Here is a 14,322-nt window from a genome sequence, read left to right on the forward strand (position 1 = left end):
ATGCCCTCTCATTGCAGCCGGTCTAGCTCAATCTCTACCCTTTTTCTCATCATGTACGGTACTGCTCTCGCCTTGTGATAGAATCGTCGCGCCCCTGGAATTAGGTGAATCTGCACTTTTGCTCCTTGGAATTTCCCTATGCCTGGTTCGAACAGCGAAAGAAATTTGTTTAAGACCTGGGCACACGAAGTGTCGTCAGCGGGCGATAGCGCTCAGAAGTCATCCCAGTTCCAGCATATCTTTCCCAGCCAGTTCCTGCTGAGCAGCGTGGGACCATCGCCCGGTACCACCCAGAGTGGTAGCTTGTGCACCGCTCCATCGTAGGAGACCTTTACGGTAGCACTGCCCATTACAGGAATCAGTTCTTTTGTGAAAGTTCTTAGTTTCGTGCGAATTGGAGTTAAGACTGGCCTTGAGGCCTTGTTGCACCATAACCTTTCGAAAGTCTTTTTGCCCATGGCTTGCGCCCGTGTCCAGCTCCATTGACACCGGGAGTCCATTTATTTCAACATTCAGCATTATCGGAGGACAATTCGTGGTGAAGGTGTGCACCCCCATGTACCTCTGCCTCCTCTATCTGAGGCTCTGTTTCGTCGTGATCCTTCTCTGCAACATGGTGGTTTGCAGGTTTACCAGACTTAGCAGCTCGCCTGCACACTCATTGGAGGTGTCCCATTGATCCACAGCCCTTGCAAACGCACCCTTTGAATCGGCATGAATGGAAACGATGATCACCCCCGCAGCACCAGCAAGGTGTTAATGGCCTTGCATTCATCACCCTTGATGGTGGACTCTGAGACATCTGTGGACATGTAGCTGCAGGTATGTGTGACCTGCCCTGTACGTTACGATTCAAAAACAACATCACTTTGTTCACAGTACTTGTAGCAGGACTTGTGTGCTGAGAGATTTGCTTCGTATTGTCACTGGTGGCAATGAACGCCTGGACTATCGCTATGGCCTTACTCAAGGTTGGGGTGTTTACAGTCAAAAGTTTGCGAAGATTGGTTTCGTGGCCAATGCCAAGTACGAAAAAGTCTCTGAGCATGTGCTCCAAACGCCCTTCAAATTCGCAATGTCCTGCAAGGCATCTTAGCTCGGCGACATAACTCGCCACTTCCTGGCCTCAGACCTTTTGTCGGTGTAGAACCGGTACCTTGCCATCAGAACATTTTCCTTCGGGTTCAAATGCTCTCGGACCAGTGTGCACAAATCGTCGTACGATTTCTCTGTGGTTTTCGCTGGAGTGAGCAGATTCTTCATGAGGCCATACGTTGGTGCCCCACAGACGGTGAGGAGGATCGCCCTTCGTTTGGCAGCGCTCTCTTCCCCATCCAGCTCGTTGGCCACGAAGTATTGGTCGAGTCGCTCCACAAAAGTTTCCCAACCATCTTCCTCCGACAATTTCTCCAGGATGCCCACTGTTCTCTGCATCTTTGGGTTCGCTATCTGTATCTCGTCGCCAGTTTTTGTGTATGGAAAAAGAGTCAGACTGAATACCGAGAGCTCAAAGTAAAGTGTGACCTTAGTCTTTTATTGCAGGTCTCCAGAGTGCCTCTCCAACCTGTGAAGCCTCCTTAAATACCTGTGCTCCCAAGGGATTATGGGATCCCTTGGGATTCTGGGGAATGAGCCCTCTGGTGGCTATACAGAGTAAATACAAGTCCACATATATAACAACAATGACATGCCTTATTAATATAAAGGATTAGATATAGTAGGTGTGGTATTTATTTAAAGTAAGTCAGCATTAGAAAAATTAACTAAAGCAGCTTGAATCCAATGGAAAATTTTCTGTTAAATTTTGATTAATTTCCCCCTTTCTTTCTTTTCCCCCCCTCCATCACATGAAAGTAGGCTTACACATGGAAGTATAATGTAATACGAATTAGCAGGAAAAATATATAAATAAAAACAGAAAATGCTGGAAATACTCAGCAGATCAGACAGCATCTGTACAGAGAGAAACAGAGCTAAGGTTTCAGCTTGGTAACCTTTCCTCAGAACTGTTTTTATTTCAGATTTCCAGCATCCTCAGTATTTTGCTTTTGTATTGGGAAAAATATGTATTTAGCTTCTTTGGTGACTCAGTGGGTAAATGCTCCAGCTGGTGTGAGACTGAGTTATTTAGATAGGCCAGATTGGATCTCAGATCGGGAGTGAAGTAACTGATCTCATCTGAGCAAATTACAATTGGGCTCAGTATTCCTGGCGAAAATCTGCTGCCTAAAATTCATTTTCCCCACGTTACTACAATTATTATTGAATTAAATTTGCACAGGGTTACTGACTTTGTGGCAAACTTTTTTAATTAGCGAGGGAGTAAAGCCAATACAGTTATGAAACTCTAAAGAGCACAGGCATAATAGGGAGCAATCAGAATGGTTTCAGAGGTAATTGACTGTGCCTTCCAAAGTTACTGGGACTCTCTGAAGAGGTAACTCGGCTAGTGGCTGAGGATAATCTAGTCGATGTAGTTTACTTGGATTTTCAAAATGCCTTGAACAAAGTTAATCATGTGAACTAAGGATCAGCCATGATCCTTTTGAATGGCGGAGCAGGCTCGAGGGGCTAGATGGCCTGCTCCTGTTCCTAATTCTTATGTTCTAATTATGAAACTAGTAGGAAAAGTTAAGGTACATGGAATATGTCATGTATCTCACACTACTGTACACAACTGTATCTTACCATGCTATACATGACTGTAACCAGAGATGACCTGTAACCACAAGGTTACCTTACCACCAGGGGCGCACTTGCAGGAGACACTGGATACCTGTCCCAGACAGGTATATAAGGACAGGTCTCAGGCAATTGTGGCATTCGAGAGCTGTGTAATAAAGGTGCAGGTCCTGAGTGACCTTGACTTCAGTATGTGCCTCGTGTGAATCTGTACTGCAGGGACAGGACTTTACAGCGGCGACGAGTTACGGGATTATAGAATCCACAGAATGGTGAACAACGGCTCAGATGAAAAATACAATGCTGGAGATAATTTGGAGGACTTTATAGAAAGGCTCCAGCAAAGCTTTGTAACCAAAGACTGGTTAGGCGACGATAAGGCAGACAAGAGAAGAGCCCATCTCTTGACCAGCTGTGGCTCGAAAACATTCGTTTTAATGAAGGACCTGCTGGCACCTGAGAAACCAGCAAGCAAGTCGTTTGAAGAATTGAGCACACTGGTAAGAGACCACCTGAAGCCAGCGAGCAGCCGACACATGGCCAGACAAGGATTCTACAACTACAGACGCTGTGTGGGCCAGAGCATACCCGACTTCGTAGCAGAACTTCGGAGGTTGGCTAGCTTATGTGAGTTCTCCGATGAACTAAGGAGAGCAGGCCCTCAACAGCAGGCAGTGGCGCCAGAAGCCATCAAGGGCCACATGAACAGCCGTTCACACCTCATCAACCCACAATGCGAGCAATCAACTACAAACTGAGAGAAGCTCAAGAGAGATCAGCCAGACGCAGCTCATCCTTCGGAAACAATGGAAGTGGTCTGTGCTGGAGATGTGGGGGAAGGCACTCATCAAGGGGGTGTCAATTTCAGCATGCTGTTTGCAGAAACTGCGACTATACAGGGCATCTGGCACACATGTGCAGAAAAACGGCAGCTCGGCTGGTATACAAATCGGAAGGGTCGGAAAGCGAACCAGAAGACGGTGGGGACAGTACCCGGGACACCGATGTACAGCGGGTCAACACGATCAATGGCCACTGCTCCTACAACAAGGCGCCTCCAATAATGATGAGGGTCCTACTCAACGGGATACCCGTCAACATGGAGCTGGATACGGGAGCGAGTTAATCTCTCATGAGCGCTCAACAATTTGAACAGCTGTGGCCGCACAAAAGAGACAGACCAAAACTCACAAGGGTCGACACCAGACTAAGGACCTATACCAAAGAAATTGTACCAGTCCTCGGCAGCGCCATGCTCTCAGTCACACACAAAGGGACAGTGAACCGACTTCCCCTGTGGATTGTCCCCGGAGATCTCCCAGCACTGCTGGGGAGAAGCTGGCTGGCAAAACTAAACTGGAAATGGGATGACGTTCACGCCATGTCGTCAGAGGAACGGACCTCCTGCTCAACAGTTCTAAGTCGATTTGAACATCTCTTTCAGCCAAGTGTGGGCACCTTCAAAGGGGCTAAAGTCAAAATCTACATCACACAGGATGCTAGACTGGTCCATCACAAGGCTAGAGCTGTGCCCTATGTGATGAGGGAAAAGATTGAACATGAACTGGACAGGCTTCTGCAAGAAGGCATTATCTCACCCGTGGAATTTAGCGACTGGGCAAGTCCCATCGTCCCAGTCATGAAGCCTGATGGATCCGTACGAATCTGTGGGGACTACAAATCTACCATAAACAGAGTCTCCCTACAGGACCAATACCCGCTGCCCAGAGCGGAGGACTTATTTGCCACATTGGCTGGAGGAAAACTTTTCTCAAAACTAGATCTCACATCTGCGTATATGACGCAAGAATTGACCGAAGAGTCCAAGCTACTCACCACCATCAACACACATCGAGGCCTTTTCATGCACAATCGATGCCCATTCGGCATCAGGTCGGCAGCTGCTATATTCCAGCGCAACATGGAGAGTCTGCTCAAGTCCATCCCGGGGACGGTTGTATTTCAAGATGACATACTCATCACGGGCAGGGACACCGACCCCCATCTCCGCAATTTGGAGGAAGTACTAAAACGGTTGGATCGGGTAGGCCTAAGAGTTAAGAAATCCAAGTGCCTGTTTCTCGCACCTGAGGTTGAATTTTTGGGTAGAAGCATTGCCGCTGATGGAATCCGCCCAACAGAGTCCAAAACAGAAGCAATTTGCCTGGCACCCAGGCCCCAGAATGTCTCAGAACTGCGCGCCTTTCTCAGGCTACTCAATTACTTTGGGAACTTTATGCAGAACTTAAGCACACTGCTGGAGCCTCTCCACGTGCTACTCAGAAAGGGGTGCGATTGGTTTTGGGGGGACGCCCAGGAACGCGCCTTCAATAAGACACGCAACCTTCTGTGTTCCAACAGTGTTTTGGCTTTCTTTGATCCAGGTAAAAAGCTAGTTCTTACATGTGATGCGTCAGCGTATGGGGTTGGGTGCGTTTTACAACACGTCAATAGTGCGGGTAAATTACAACCCATAGCTTATGCCTCCAGGTCACTTTCGCGGGCAGAGCGCGGGTACGGTATGGTTGAGAAGGAGGCGCTCGCGTGTGTGTACGGTGTCAAAAAGATGCACCAATACCTTTTCGGGGCCAAGTTTGCATTAGAAACCGACCACAAGCCCCTCACGTCCCTACTATCCAAGAGCAAGGCAATAAATGCCAACGCCTCGGCGCGCATTCAACGGTGGGCACTCATGCTGGCCTCTTACGATTACACCATAAGGCACAGACCAGCACAGACAACTGTGCCGACGCACTCAGCAGGCTACCCCTGGCAACCACGGAAGGGTCTGACGAACAGGACTGTGAGATAGTCATGGCAATCAATGCCTTTGAGTCCACAGGTTCGCCCATGACGGCTCGCCAAATCAGAACCTGGACGACCAGCGACCCCACGTTATCCCTAGTAAAAAGCTGTGTCCTAACTGGTGACTGGGCAGAGGCTCGCGATGCCTGCCCCGAGGAGATCAAACCTTTCCATAGGCGCATGCATGAGCTGTCACTTAAAGCAGACTGCCTGATGTGGGGCAGCCGAGGAGTTATGCCTCTGCGAGGCAGAGAGGCATTTGTCCGGGAGCTCCACTGCGAGCACCCGGGGATCGTTCTCATGAAGGCCATAGCCAGATCCCACGTCTGGTGGCCTGGCATTGACACGGACTTGGAGCTCTGCGTCCGATGGTGCACCATTTGTGCCCAACTCAGTAATGCTCCCAGGGAGGCCCCCTGAGCCCCTGGCCCTGGCCCACCAAACCGTGGTCGAGGATGCACGTAGACTATGCGGGCTCATTCATGGGCAAAATGTTCCTCGTAGTTGTAGATGCATTTTCTAAGTGGATCGAATGCACCATTTTAAACTCGAGCACCACCTCCGCCACTGTGGAGAGCCTTGGAACCATGTTCGCAACGCACAGAATTCCTGACATATTGGTCAGTGATAATGGTCCGTGCTTCACCGGCGCAGAATTCCAAGATTTTATAAGTAACCATGACATAAATCACGTTAAGACAGCACCATTCAAGTCGGCCTCCAATGGCCAGGTGGAGCGAGCAATGCAGATCATTAAACAAGGCATGCTTAAAATCCAAGATCCCACGCTGCAGGGCCGCCTGTCACGACTGCTGCTGGCATACAGATCTCGTCCGCATTCATTGACTGGAGTTCCCCCCACGCAACTATTAATGAAACGGACCTTAAAGGCAAGGCTCTCATTAATCCTCCCATATATGCATGAAATTGTTGAGACAAAGCGCCGTAAGCTAACCGAGTCCCATGACCGAAATTCGAGGGGGAGGTGGAATGAGATAGGGGACAAAGTGTTTGTGCTAAACTATGGCAGGGGTCCCAAATGGCTTGCAGGGACAGTAACAGGCAAGGAAGGAAACAGGCTACTGGTGGTACAAATGAACAATGACCAAACCTGCCGGAGGCATGTAGACCAAGTCAAAAGTAGATTTACCAACAACACTGCTGAAACCAGAGGCAGACTACAATGTGGAACTCATAGCACACCTGATGGACAGACAGAGGGAACAACCTGAGGAAAGGGCAATCCCAACAGACAGCCCAGGCGAGACACCAACAATCACACTGAACGAAACAGACAGCCCAGGCGAGATACCAGCAATCACACTGAAAGAACAACAGGCACCAAGGCAAACAACTCAGACGCTCCACGCGAGAGCGTAGACCACCTGAGAGACTGAACCTATAAAGACAATAAGACCTTGGGGGAGTGTGATGTCATGTATCTCACACTACTGTACATAACTGTATCTTACCATGTTATACATAACTGTAACTTGAGATGACCTGTAACCACAAGCTTACCTTACCACCAGGGATGCACTTGCAGGAGACACTGGATACCTGTCCCAGACAGGTATATAAGGACAGGTCTCAGGCAAGTGTGGCATTCGAGAGCTGTGTAATAAAGGTGCAGGTCCTGAGTGACCTTGACTTCAGTATGTGCCTCATGTGAATCTGTACTGCAGGGGCAGGACTTTACAGAATAGATGACAAATTATCAAGATGAAGAGAGATTTTGTTTAGCAACAGAAAACAAAGGGTGAAGATAAATGGAGCATGCTTCATCTGGGAAAAATGAACCAGTAGTGCTTCACAGGGATTTGTCTGGGACCTCTGCTTTTCTCAATATTTGTGAATGATACGGGGTTTCTGATGACGTAAAGTGATGTGGGTAGTGGGGTTCAGAGAGATTTTGGCCTGTTCTGTAGATAGTTTGTGATATGGCAGACGGATGTTAAGGATGTTATCACCAGTGTTAAAATAATGCTGATCGCAAAATCTAGGCTGAACCAAGTATAACTTGAAAGGATCCTATTCTATAGTAGGCAAAGACCCACCCCATGACCATTCATTAAGTTCCCTCCTTTAAAGGTAAGGCACCACTAAGAGTTGGGGAGGAATGGCCTACCCAACCTGATTTTTAAGCATAACAAAACTAACAAAACATAACTTAATTTACAAAATGCAATTAAAATAGTACATTTGTTGTAAACAAAACATAGGTATCACACAGTGCCCACTCAGTGAGCCAGTAGATATCGCATTTTTGTTTTCAAAGGTTAACCAGGCACAAAATAGAGCTTGAAACATTGTCTGGTGATCCTATGCATCCTGAATTTTGTTTTGATGGCAGACTTTGTCAGGATCATAACCCAAAAGGGTTCTATTTTTGAGATAAACTGGCAGAATTGTGTGATTGAACAAAACTCAACCCCACTTGGATGTGTTTGGGTCGGAAACCCGTTTATACCCGACTGATGTAATGCTCCATTAAAGTCAATGGAGCGTAAAGTCGAGAGGGGTGTAAAATTGAGAGGGGTGTAAAATATCTACCTGAACCCGCCCCAAACCCGCCGGACAGGTTAGCTTAAAATTATCCCCTCAGTCTCCAATTCAAAATGCAACATGTTGCACACAGCTATAAGTATTATAACAAGGGTATTATAGCTGTCAGTCCTATCAATCTTACAAAACAGAATATAAAGCTTACCGCTCGGATGTAAAATGATTTTGAGGTTCCGGTCACACTGGTGTTTCTCTGCCAATGTGATGTATAGAGTTGAGGCAGACCTGGCAATAGGATCCGCATCAGCCCGTAGTGCGTGTGTGGGACTCTCCACACCTACAAAACAAGAGAAATTAAAAACTGAGGAAACCTGGCGGATGATTTTGAGGCCTCCCATCCGGCAGAAATGGGCCAGGAATACCCTGAAAATGGAGGGAATGACCTACTGGCCCATTCCCACTGCCGCTGTTGCTGCCGCGATCGTTCCCTGGGCCTACAGCAGAGAGGCCCGGTTGGCTCTTTTAATATGCAAGTCAGGGTTCTATGCTATACATAGGATCCCATTTGCCATTTTTGTACAGCACTGGATGGAGCACGAGCTATGCACACTCTGCCCAGCAACAGTTGGCGGCCCAGCTGAAGAGGAGCCCACAGGCAAGTTTTACTGTATTTCTGTAGGGCTGCAAAACCAACATGGGATCCTGCACCTCCGAGTCACCCCCCGCCCCCCACCCCCCCCACCCACCCATGACAGGCCTGTCTACTTCCGACTCAGAAGCTAACTGGTCTGCCCAATATTACGATGGCTTGGATTTCCACCCTCAAGCTGAATGCTAATGCTTGCTCTGTCTGTCTAAAATAAAACCTTTTCTATTAGGTAGGATAACGAACTGTGATCAGAGCTACTTGCATCCCCATGAGCATGCTCATTCCTTTTGTTTGACCATGAGTGCCTGCCTGACATTCATCAAACAGTATTTAACTGATCCATTTTAGTTTCTCTTCCTCCTCCCCCATTAAAATAATTGAGTTTCACTGTAAGAGCAATCTCTTGTATATTCAATTAGTTGTGCATTTTTACAGCCCAATTCTTACATTTATCAACAAAAATAATGTCTCCCTTATTATTATTCAGAACCTTGTTGCACTGTGCTTACACTTAGTGATTTACTGCAGTAGGGATCATATTGTATGGAAACTCTTTAGATTTCCTCTGTCAGAAGTAATTGTGTTTAATACAAAAACTGTAGAAATCAATCTGCTAGATTGACATAAACTATTGATTATTTCTACATCTATATGTCTGCCTTGAATATTTTATAAAGGTGATGAATAATTTCATAGTCTGGAAGAAACAGAATTTCTGTCAGCTAAATTAAATTTCTTACCCTGTTTTACAATGACAGATCTTTACCACTTTAATTTCCTCTCTGACCCACGACATTTTCATTAAGGCTCTAAAATAATTGGACGAGGGAAGGGTGCTGGAAGAAAACACACTTGAGCCTTTACTTGTGCTACAGCTGGAGAGTTGCGTCAACTGTAACATTGACAGCATTTACTACAAAGCATTTGAAATATATATATATTACAGCCATTCCACCTCTGTGTTCAGAGAAAGCAAATCAAAAGCTCTCAGCCCCTATCACATATTTTGAGGGAGGGGGAGAGAGCGAGAGGGAGAAGAGACCATGTTAACCCCCAAGAACAGGTAAGTTTGGGTTGGGTGGGAAGTTAAAATTTGAAAAATGTCAAATATGACCCCAAACTGCCCACTTCTGGTTTTAACAGAGGCGGGACAGTGGACGGGTGACCAATCTATTCTTCGGAGGCATGTTGGTTGGTCAAAGCATTTAAGGGGAGTGTGTGCCTCCATTTTTTATAGGCTTTTTATTTTTAACCTAATCCGGCCAGGTTTCCCAGCCCTCGGGAAACCCGGCAAGTAAAAAGAAGCAAGAAGGGTCGGATCCATCAGGTAAGTGGCAAATGCATGGCAGATGAAGTATAATGTGGATAAATGTGAGGTTATCCACTTTGGTGGTAAAAACAGAGAGACAGACTATTATCTGAATGGTGACAGATTAGGAAAAGGGGAGGTGCAACGAGACCTGGGTGTCATGGTACATCAGTCATTGAAGGTTGGCATGCAGGTACAGCAGGCGGTTAAGAAAGCAAATGGCATGTTTGCCTTCATAGCGAGGGGATTTGAGTACAGGGGCAGGGAGGTGTTACTACAGTTGTACAGGGCCTTGGTGATACCACATCTGGAGTATTGTGTACAGTTTTGGTCTCCTAACTTGAGGAAGGACATTCTTGCTATTGAGGGAGTGCAGCGAAGGTTCACCAGACTGATTCCCGGGATGGTGGGACTGACCTATCAAGAAAGGCTGGATCAACTGGGCTTGTATTCACTGGAGTTCAGAAGAATGAGAGGGGACCTCATAGAAACGTTTAAAATTCTGACGGGTTTAGACAAGTTAGATGCAGGAAGAATGTTCCCAATGTTGGGGAAGTCCAGAACCAGGGGTCATAGTCTAAGGATAAGGGGTAAGCCATTTAGGACCAAGATGAGGAGAAACTTCTTCACCCAGAGAGTGGTGAACCTGTGGAATTCTCTACCACAGGAAGTTGTTGAGGCCAATTCACTAAATATATTCAAAAAGGAATTAGATATAGTCCTTACTACTAGGGGGATCAAGGGGTATGCCGATAAAGCAGGAATGGGGTACTGAGGTTGCATGTTCAGCCATGAACTCATTGAATGGCGGTGCAGGCTCGAAGGGCCGAATGGCCTACTCCTGCATCTATTTTCTATGTTTCTATGTTTCTATGTTTCTATGTTTCTATAAGTGCATTTACAGAACTGCTTACAGGCCAAGATGAGCAGGAATGTTTCCTCCTCCGGCCCAACACGATTACCTGCTTCCAGCTTCACGATGTCCGGCTCTCCCTAATCTCCCCCCCTGACCCCGTAATCCCTCACCCCGACGACAATCTTTCCCCCAACCACGATCTCTCCTCCCCAACACAATCTCTACCCCCGACCACGATCTTCCCCCTATGACCAAGCTCTCAGCCACCCCGCGATCTCTCCCCTGACCACAAGACCCCCCCACCCCCTCCCCCCTCCCCCCTCCCTCTGACCACACTCTCTGATCCTCAGCTGCATCCTAGTGCCACAGGCTTTCCCACCCAACAAATGCAGAAAAAATGTAAAAGACTGGACGCCATCCAGAACACCTGCCCCCCGCCTTCTCCCCATAAATATTGGGGCCAAAGAGAGTGAACGAGCAAGAGAGAGCAAAACTTCCTTTTCAGTTACTTAAAAATAATTCACAATTTGGTTTGTATTTTTAATGTTACCTTAAGTTTTGTAAGAACTATTTTAAATTACACAAGTCTGAATGTTAATCTTAACCTGCTCAATTCCTTTTAACTAACTGATAAAAAATGGACAGGACTCTTTTCCCCCAATTAACTAAAGTCCAGGCATCAATATTTAAATTTAAAGACTGTGGTGTTTATATCCTTTGGTAGTAAAATCCACATGAGGCAGTGATGAAACCTAGAGTTTCATTTGAAAAATTTGGGCAAACATTTAAAAAAACAATTCCTAATTCGCAACGAATATACAATCCCTCAAGGAATAATAACTCCACAAGAAGATTGGTCCAACGGTAACTAAAAAGACAAGTTACAGAGAGTATTAGAGTAAAAGGAGAGGCTTATAATGTTGCCAAAAAGAATAGTAAGCCTGAGGATTGGGAGGATTTTAGAATTCAGCATGACCAAGAAATTGATAAAGAGAGAGAACACAGAATGAGAGTAAGCTAGCAAGAGCCATAAAAACAGATTGTAAAAGCTTCTATAGACATGTAAAAAGGAAGAGATTAGTGAAAATAAACTTGGGTTTCTTACAGGCTGAGGCAGGAGAAATTGTAATGGGGAGTAAGAAAATGGCAGAGACATTAAAACAAATACCTTTCATCTGCCGCCTCGGAAGAAGACACAAAAAACATTCCGGAAATAGTGGTGAACCAAGAGTCTAGTGAGAATGAGGAACTTAAAGAAATTAGTGTTAGTAAAGAAATAGTACTGGAAACATTAATGGGACTAAAAGCCAACAAATCCCCTGGACCTGATGGTCTACATCCTAGGGTTTTAAAAGAGGTGGCTACATAGATAGTGGATGCATTGGTTTTGACCTTCCCTAAACTCTATAACGGTCCCCATGGATTGAAAGGTAGCAGACGTAACCCTGCTATTCAAGAAAAAAGGCAGAGAGAAAATAGGGAACTGTAGGCCAGTTAGCCTGACATCAGTGGTAGGGAAAATGCTAGAATCTATTATTCGGGATGTTGTAACAGGGCACTTAGAAAATCATATATGATTGGGCAGAGTCAAAATGGATTTATGAAAGGGAAATCGTGTTTGACAGATCTGTTATAGAGATTTTTGAGGTTGTAACGAGCAGGGTAGATAAGAGGGAACCAGTGGATGTGGTGTATTTGGATTTTCAGAAGGCATTCGATAAGGTACCACACAAGAGGTTATTACATAAAATTAGGACTCATGGGATTGGGGGTAATATATTAGCATGGATTGAGGATTGGTTAATGAACAGAAAACAGAGAGTAGGAATAAATGGGGCATTTTTGGGTTGACAGGCTGTAGGGGGTACCGCAAGGATCAGTGCTTAGGCCTCAGCTATTTACAATCTATATTAATGACTTAGATGAGGGGATCAAGTGTAATGTATCCACGTTTGCTGATGATACAAAAAACTAGGCGAGGAAGTAAGTTGTGAGGCGGACACAAAAAGACTGCAAAGGGATATAGACAAGTTAAGTGAGTGGGCAAGAACATGGCAGATGGAATATAATGTGGGAAAAGTTATTCACTTTGATAAGAAAAATAGAAAAGCAAAATATTTTTCAAAAGGTGAGAGGTTGGGAAGTGTTGGTGTTCAGAGGGACCTGGGTGTCCATGTACACCAATCACTGAAAGTTAAGATGCAGGTACAGCAAGCGATTAGGAAAGCAAATGGTATGTTAGACTTTATTACAAAGGGATTGGAGTATAAGAGTAAAGGAGGCCGAAATTCACCCCCGCTGTCAACGAGTCGCACCTACGGTTTTTGTAGTGTTTTGGCCGCCTTGCGAAATTCAGCTATTTGTCATTATTTTTCGAGCGGGGCGGAAGTCGGTGATAATGGGAGCAGGAATGGGGTGGAAGTGGAGGTGGAACAGAGGCTCCGCCACTGTCAGTCATCAGCGCCGGGCTGGTGACATCATCACACTGGCACATCACCACGTCAGTTAAAGGGGAGGGCTGCTACGAGCTCTGTATCTTTTTAAGTTCGGTCCACTGGGCCACCAGGGAGGGTTTCGGCCATGCCAGTGACCCAGCACCCATGAGGGAGTGTCAGGCTGCCTGTTGGCAGCCCGGCCGAACCCGGGGGCATAATTCTCGGGCCGACCTGGCAGTCGGCCGACAAAAAAAAAAAAAAATGGCGGCCACAGCAGTGCGCCCTCCCCTTTAATGGTGACCACACCGCCATTTCAAACAGTGCACCGACAGAAAAAGCTGACGGGTGCACGGGCCAGTGGCTGGAAGACTTTCTCAGCTGAATTTCGCCTCCGGGGCAGGACATCGGCAGTGCGCGCTTTGATGATGCACTTAGGAGGCTTCGGCAGCAGGGGGCGGAAGTGGGGAGAGCGGGGAGGATATGGTCATCGCCGGAAAAATCCCAGAGGAGAATTTTGCGAGCGGCGGCCATTCGACGAAAAATCGGTGGCCATTCGGCAGCCAGAGGCCTTACTGGGAGGCTGAATTTTGGCTCCAAGAAGTCTTACTGCAATTATCTAGGATCTTGGAGAGATCACACGTGGAGTACAGTGTACAGTTTTGTTCATTTACCTAAGGGAGGATTTATTTGCCTTAGAGGGAGTGCAACAATGGTTCACTAGACTGATTCGTGGGATGAGGCGAGTGTCCTATGAGGAGAATTTGGGTAGACTAGGCCTATATTCCCTAGAGTTTAGAAATATAAGCGGTGATCTCATTGAAATGTATAAAATTCTTAAGGGGCATGACAAGGTAGATGCTGGGAGGATGTTTCCCCTGTCTGGGGAGTCTAGAACTAGTGGTCACAGTCTCAGAGTAAGGAGTCGGCCATTTAGGACTGAGGTGAGGAAAACATTCTTCACTCAGAGGGTGGTGAATCTTTGGAATTCTCTACCCCAGAGGGCTGTGGATGTTCAGTCGTTGAGTATATTCAAGACAGAGATCGATAGATTTTTGGATACTAAGGGATCCAAGGAATATGG

General features: G+C 46.4%; 1 protein-coding gene across 1 annotated transcript in view; it reads right to left on the reverse strand.

Moving 5' to 3' along the window:
- The window catches only part of vwa5b2 (von Willebrand factor A domain containing 5B2), a 133,470-nt gene that overhangs the window by 97,314 nt on the left and 21,834 nt on the right, over window positions 1–14,322 (reverse strand). The window contains exon 5 of the mRNA XM_070882511.1: window positions 8,198–8,329. Within this exon, the coding sequence (XP_070738612.1) occupies window positions 8,198–8,329 (132 nt within the window). The remainder of the gene's footprint in view (window positions 1–8,197; window positions 8,330–14,322) is intronic.

This window comes from Pristiophorus japonicus, chromosome 6, assembly GCF_044704955.1.
Source record: "Pristiophorus japonicus isolate sPriJap1 chromosome 6, sPriJap1.hap1, whole genome shotgun sequence".
Taxonomy (NCBI): domain Eukaryota; kingdom Metazoa; phylum Chordata; class Chondrichthyes; family Pristiophoridae; genus Pristiophorus; species Pristiophorus japonicus.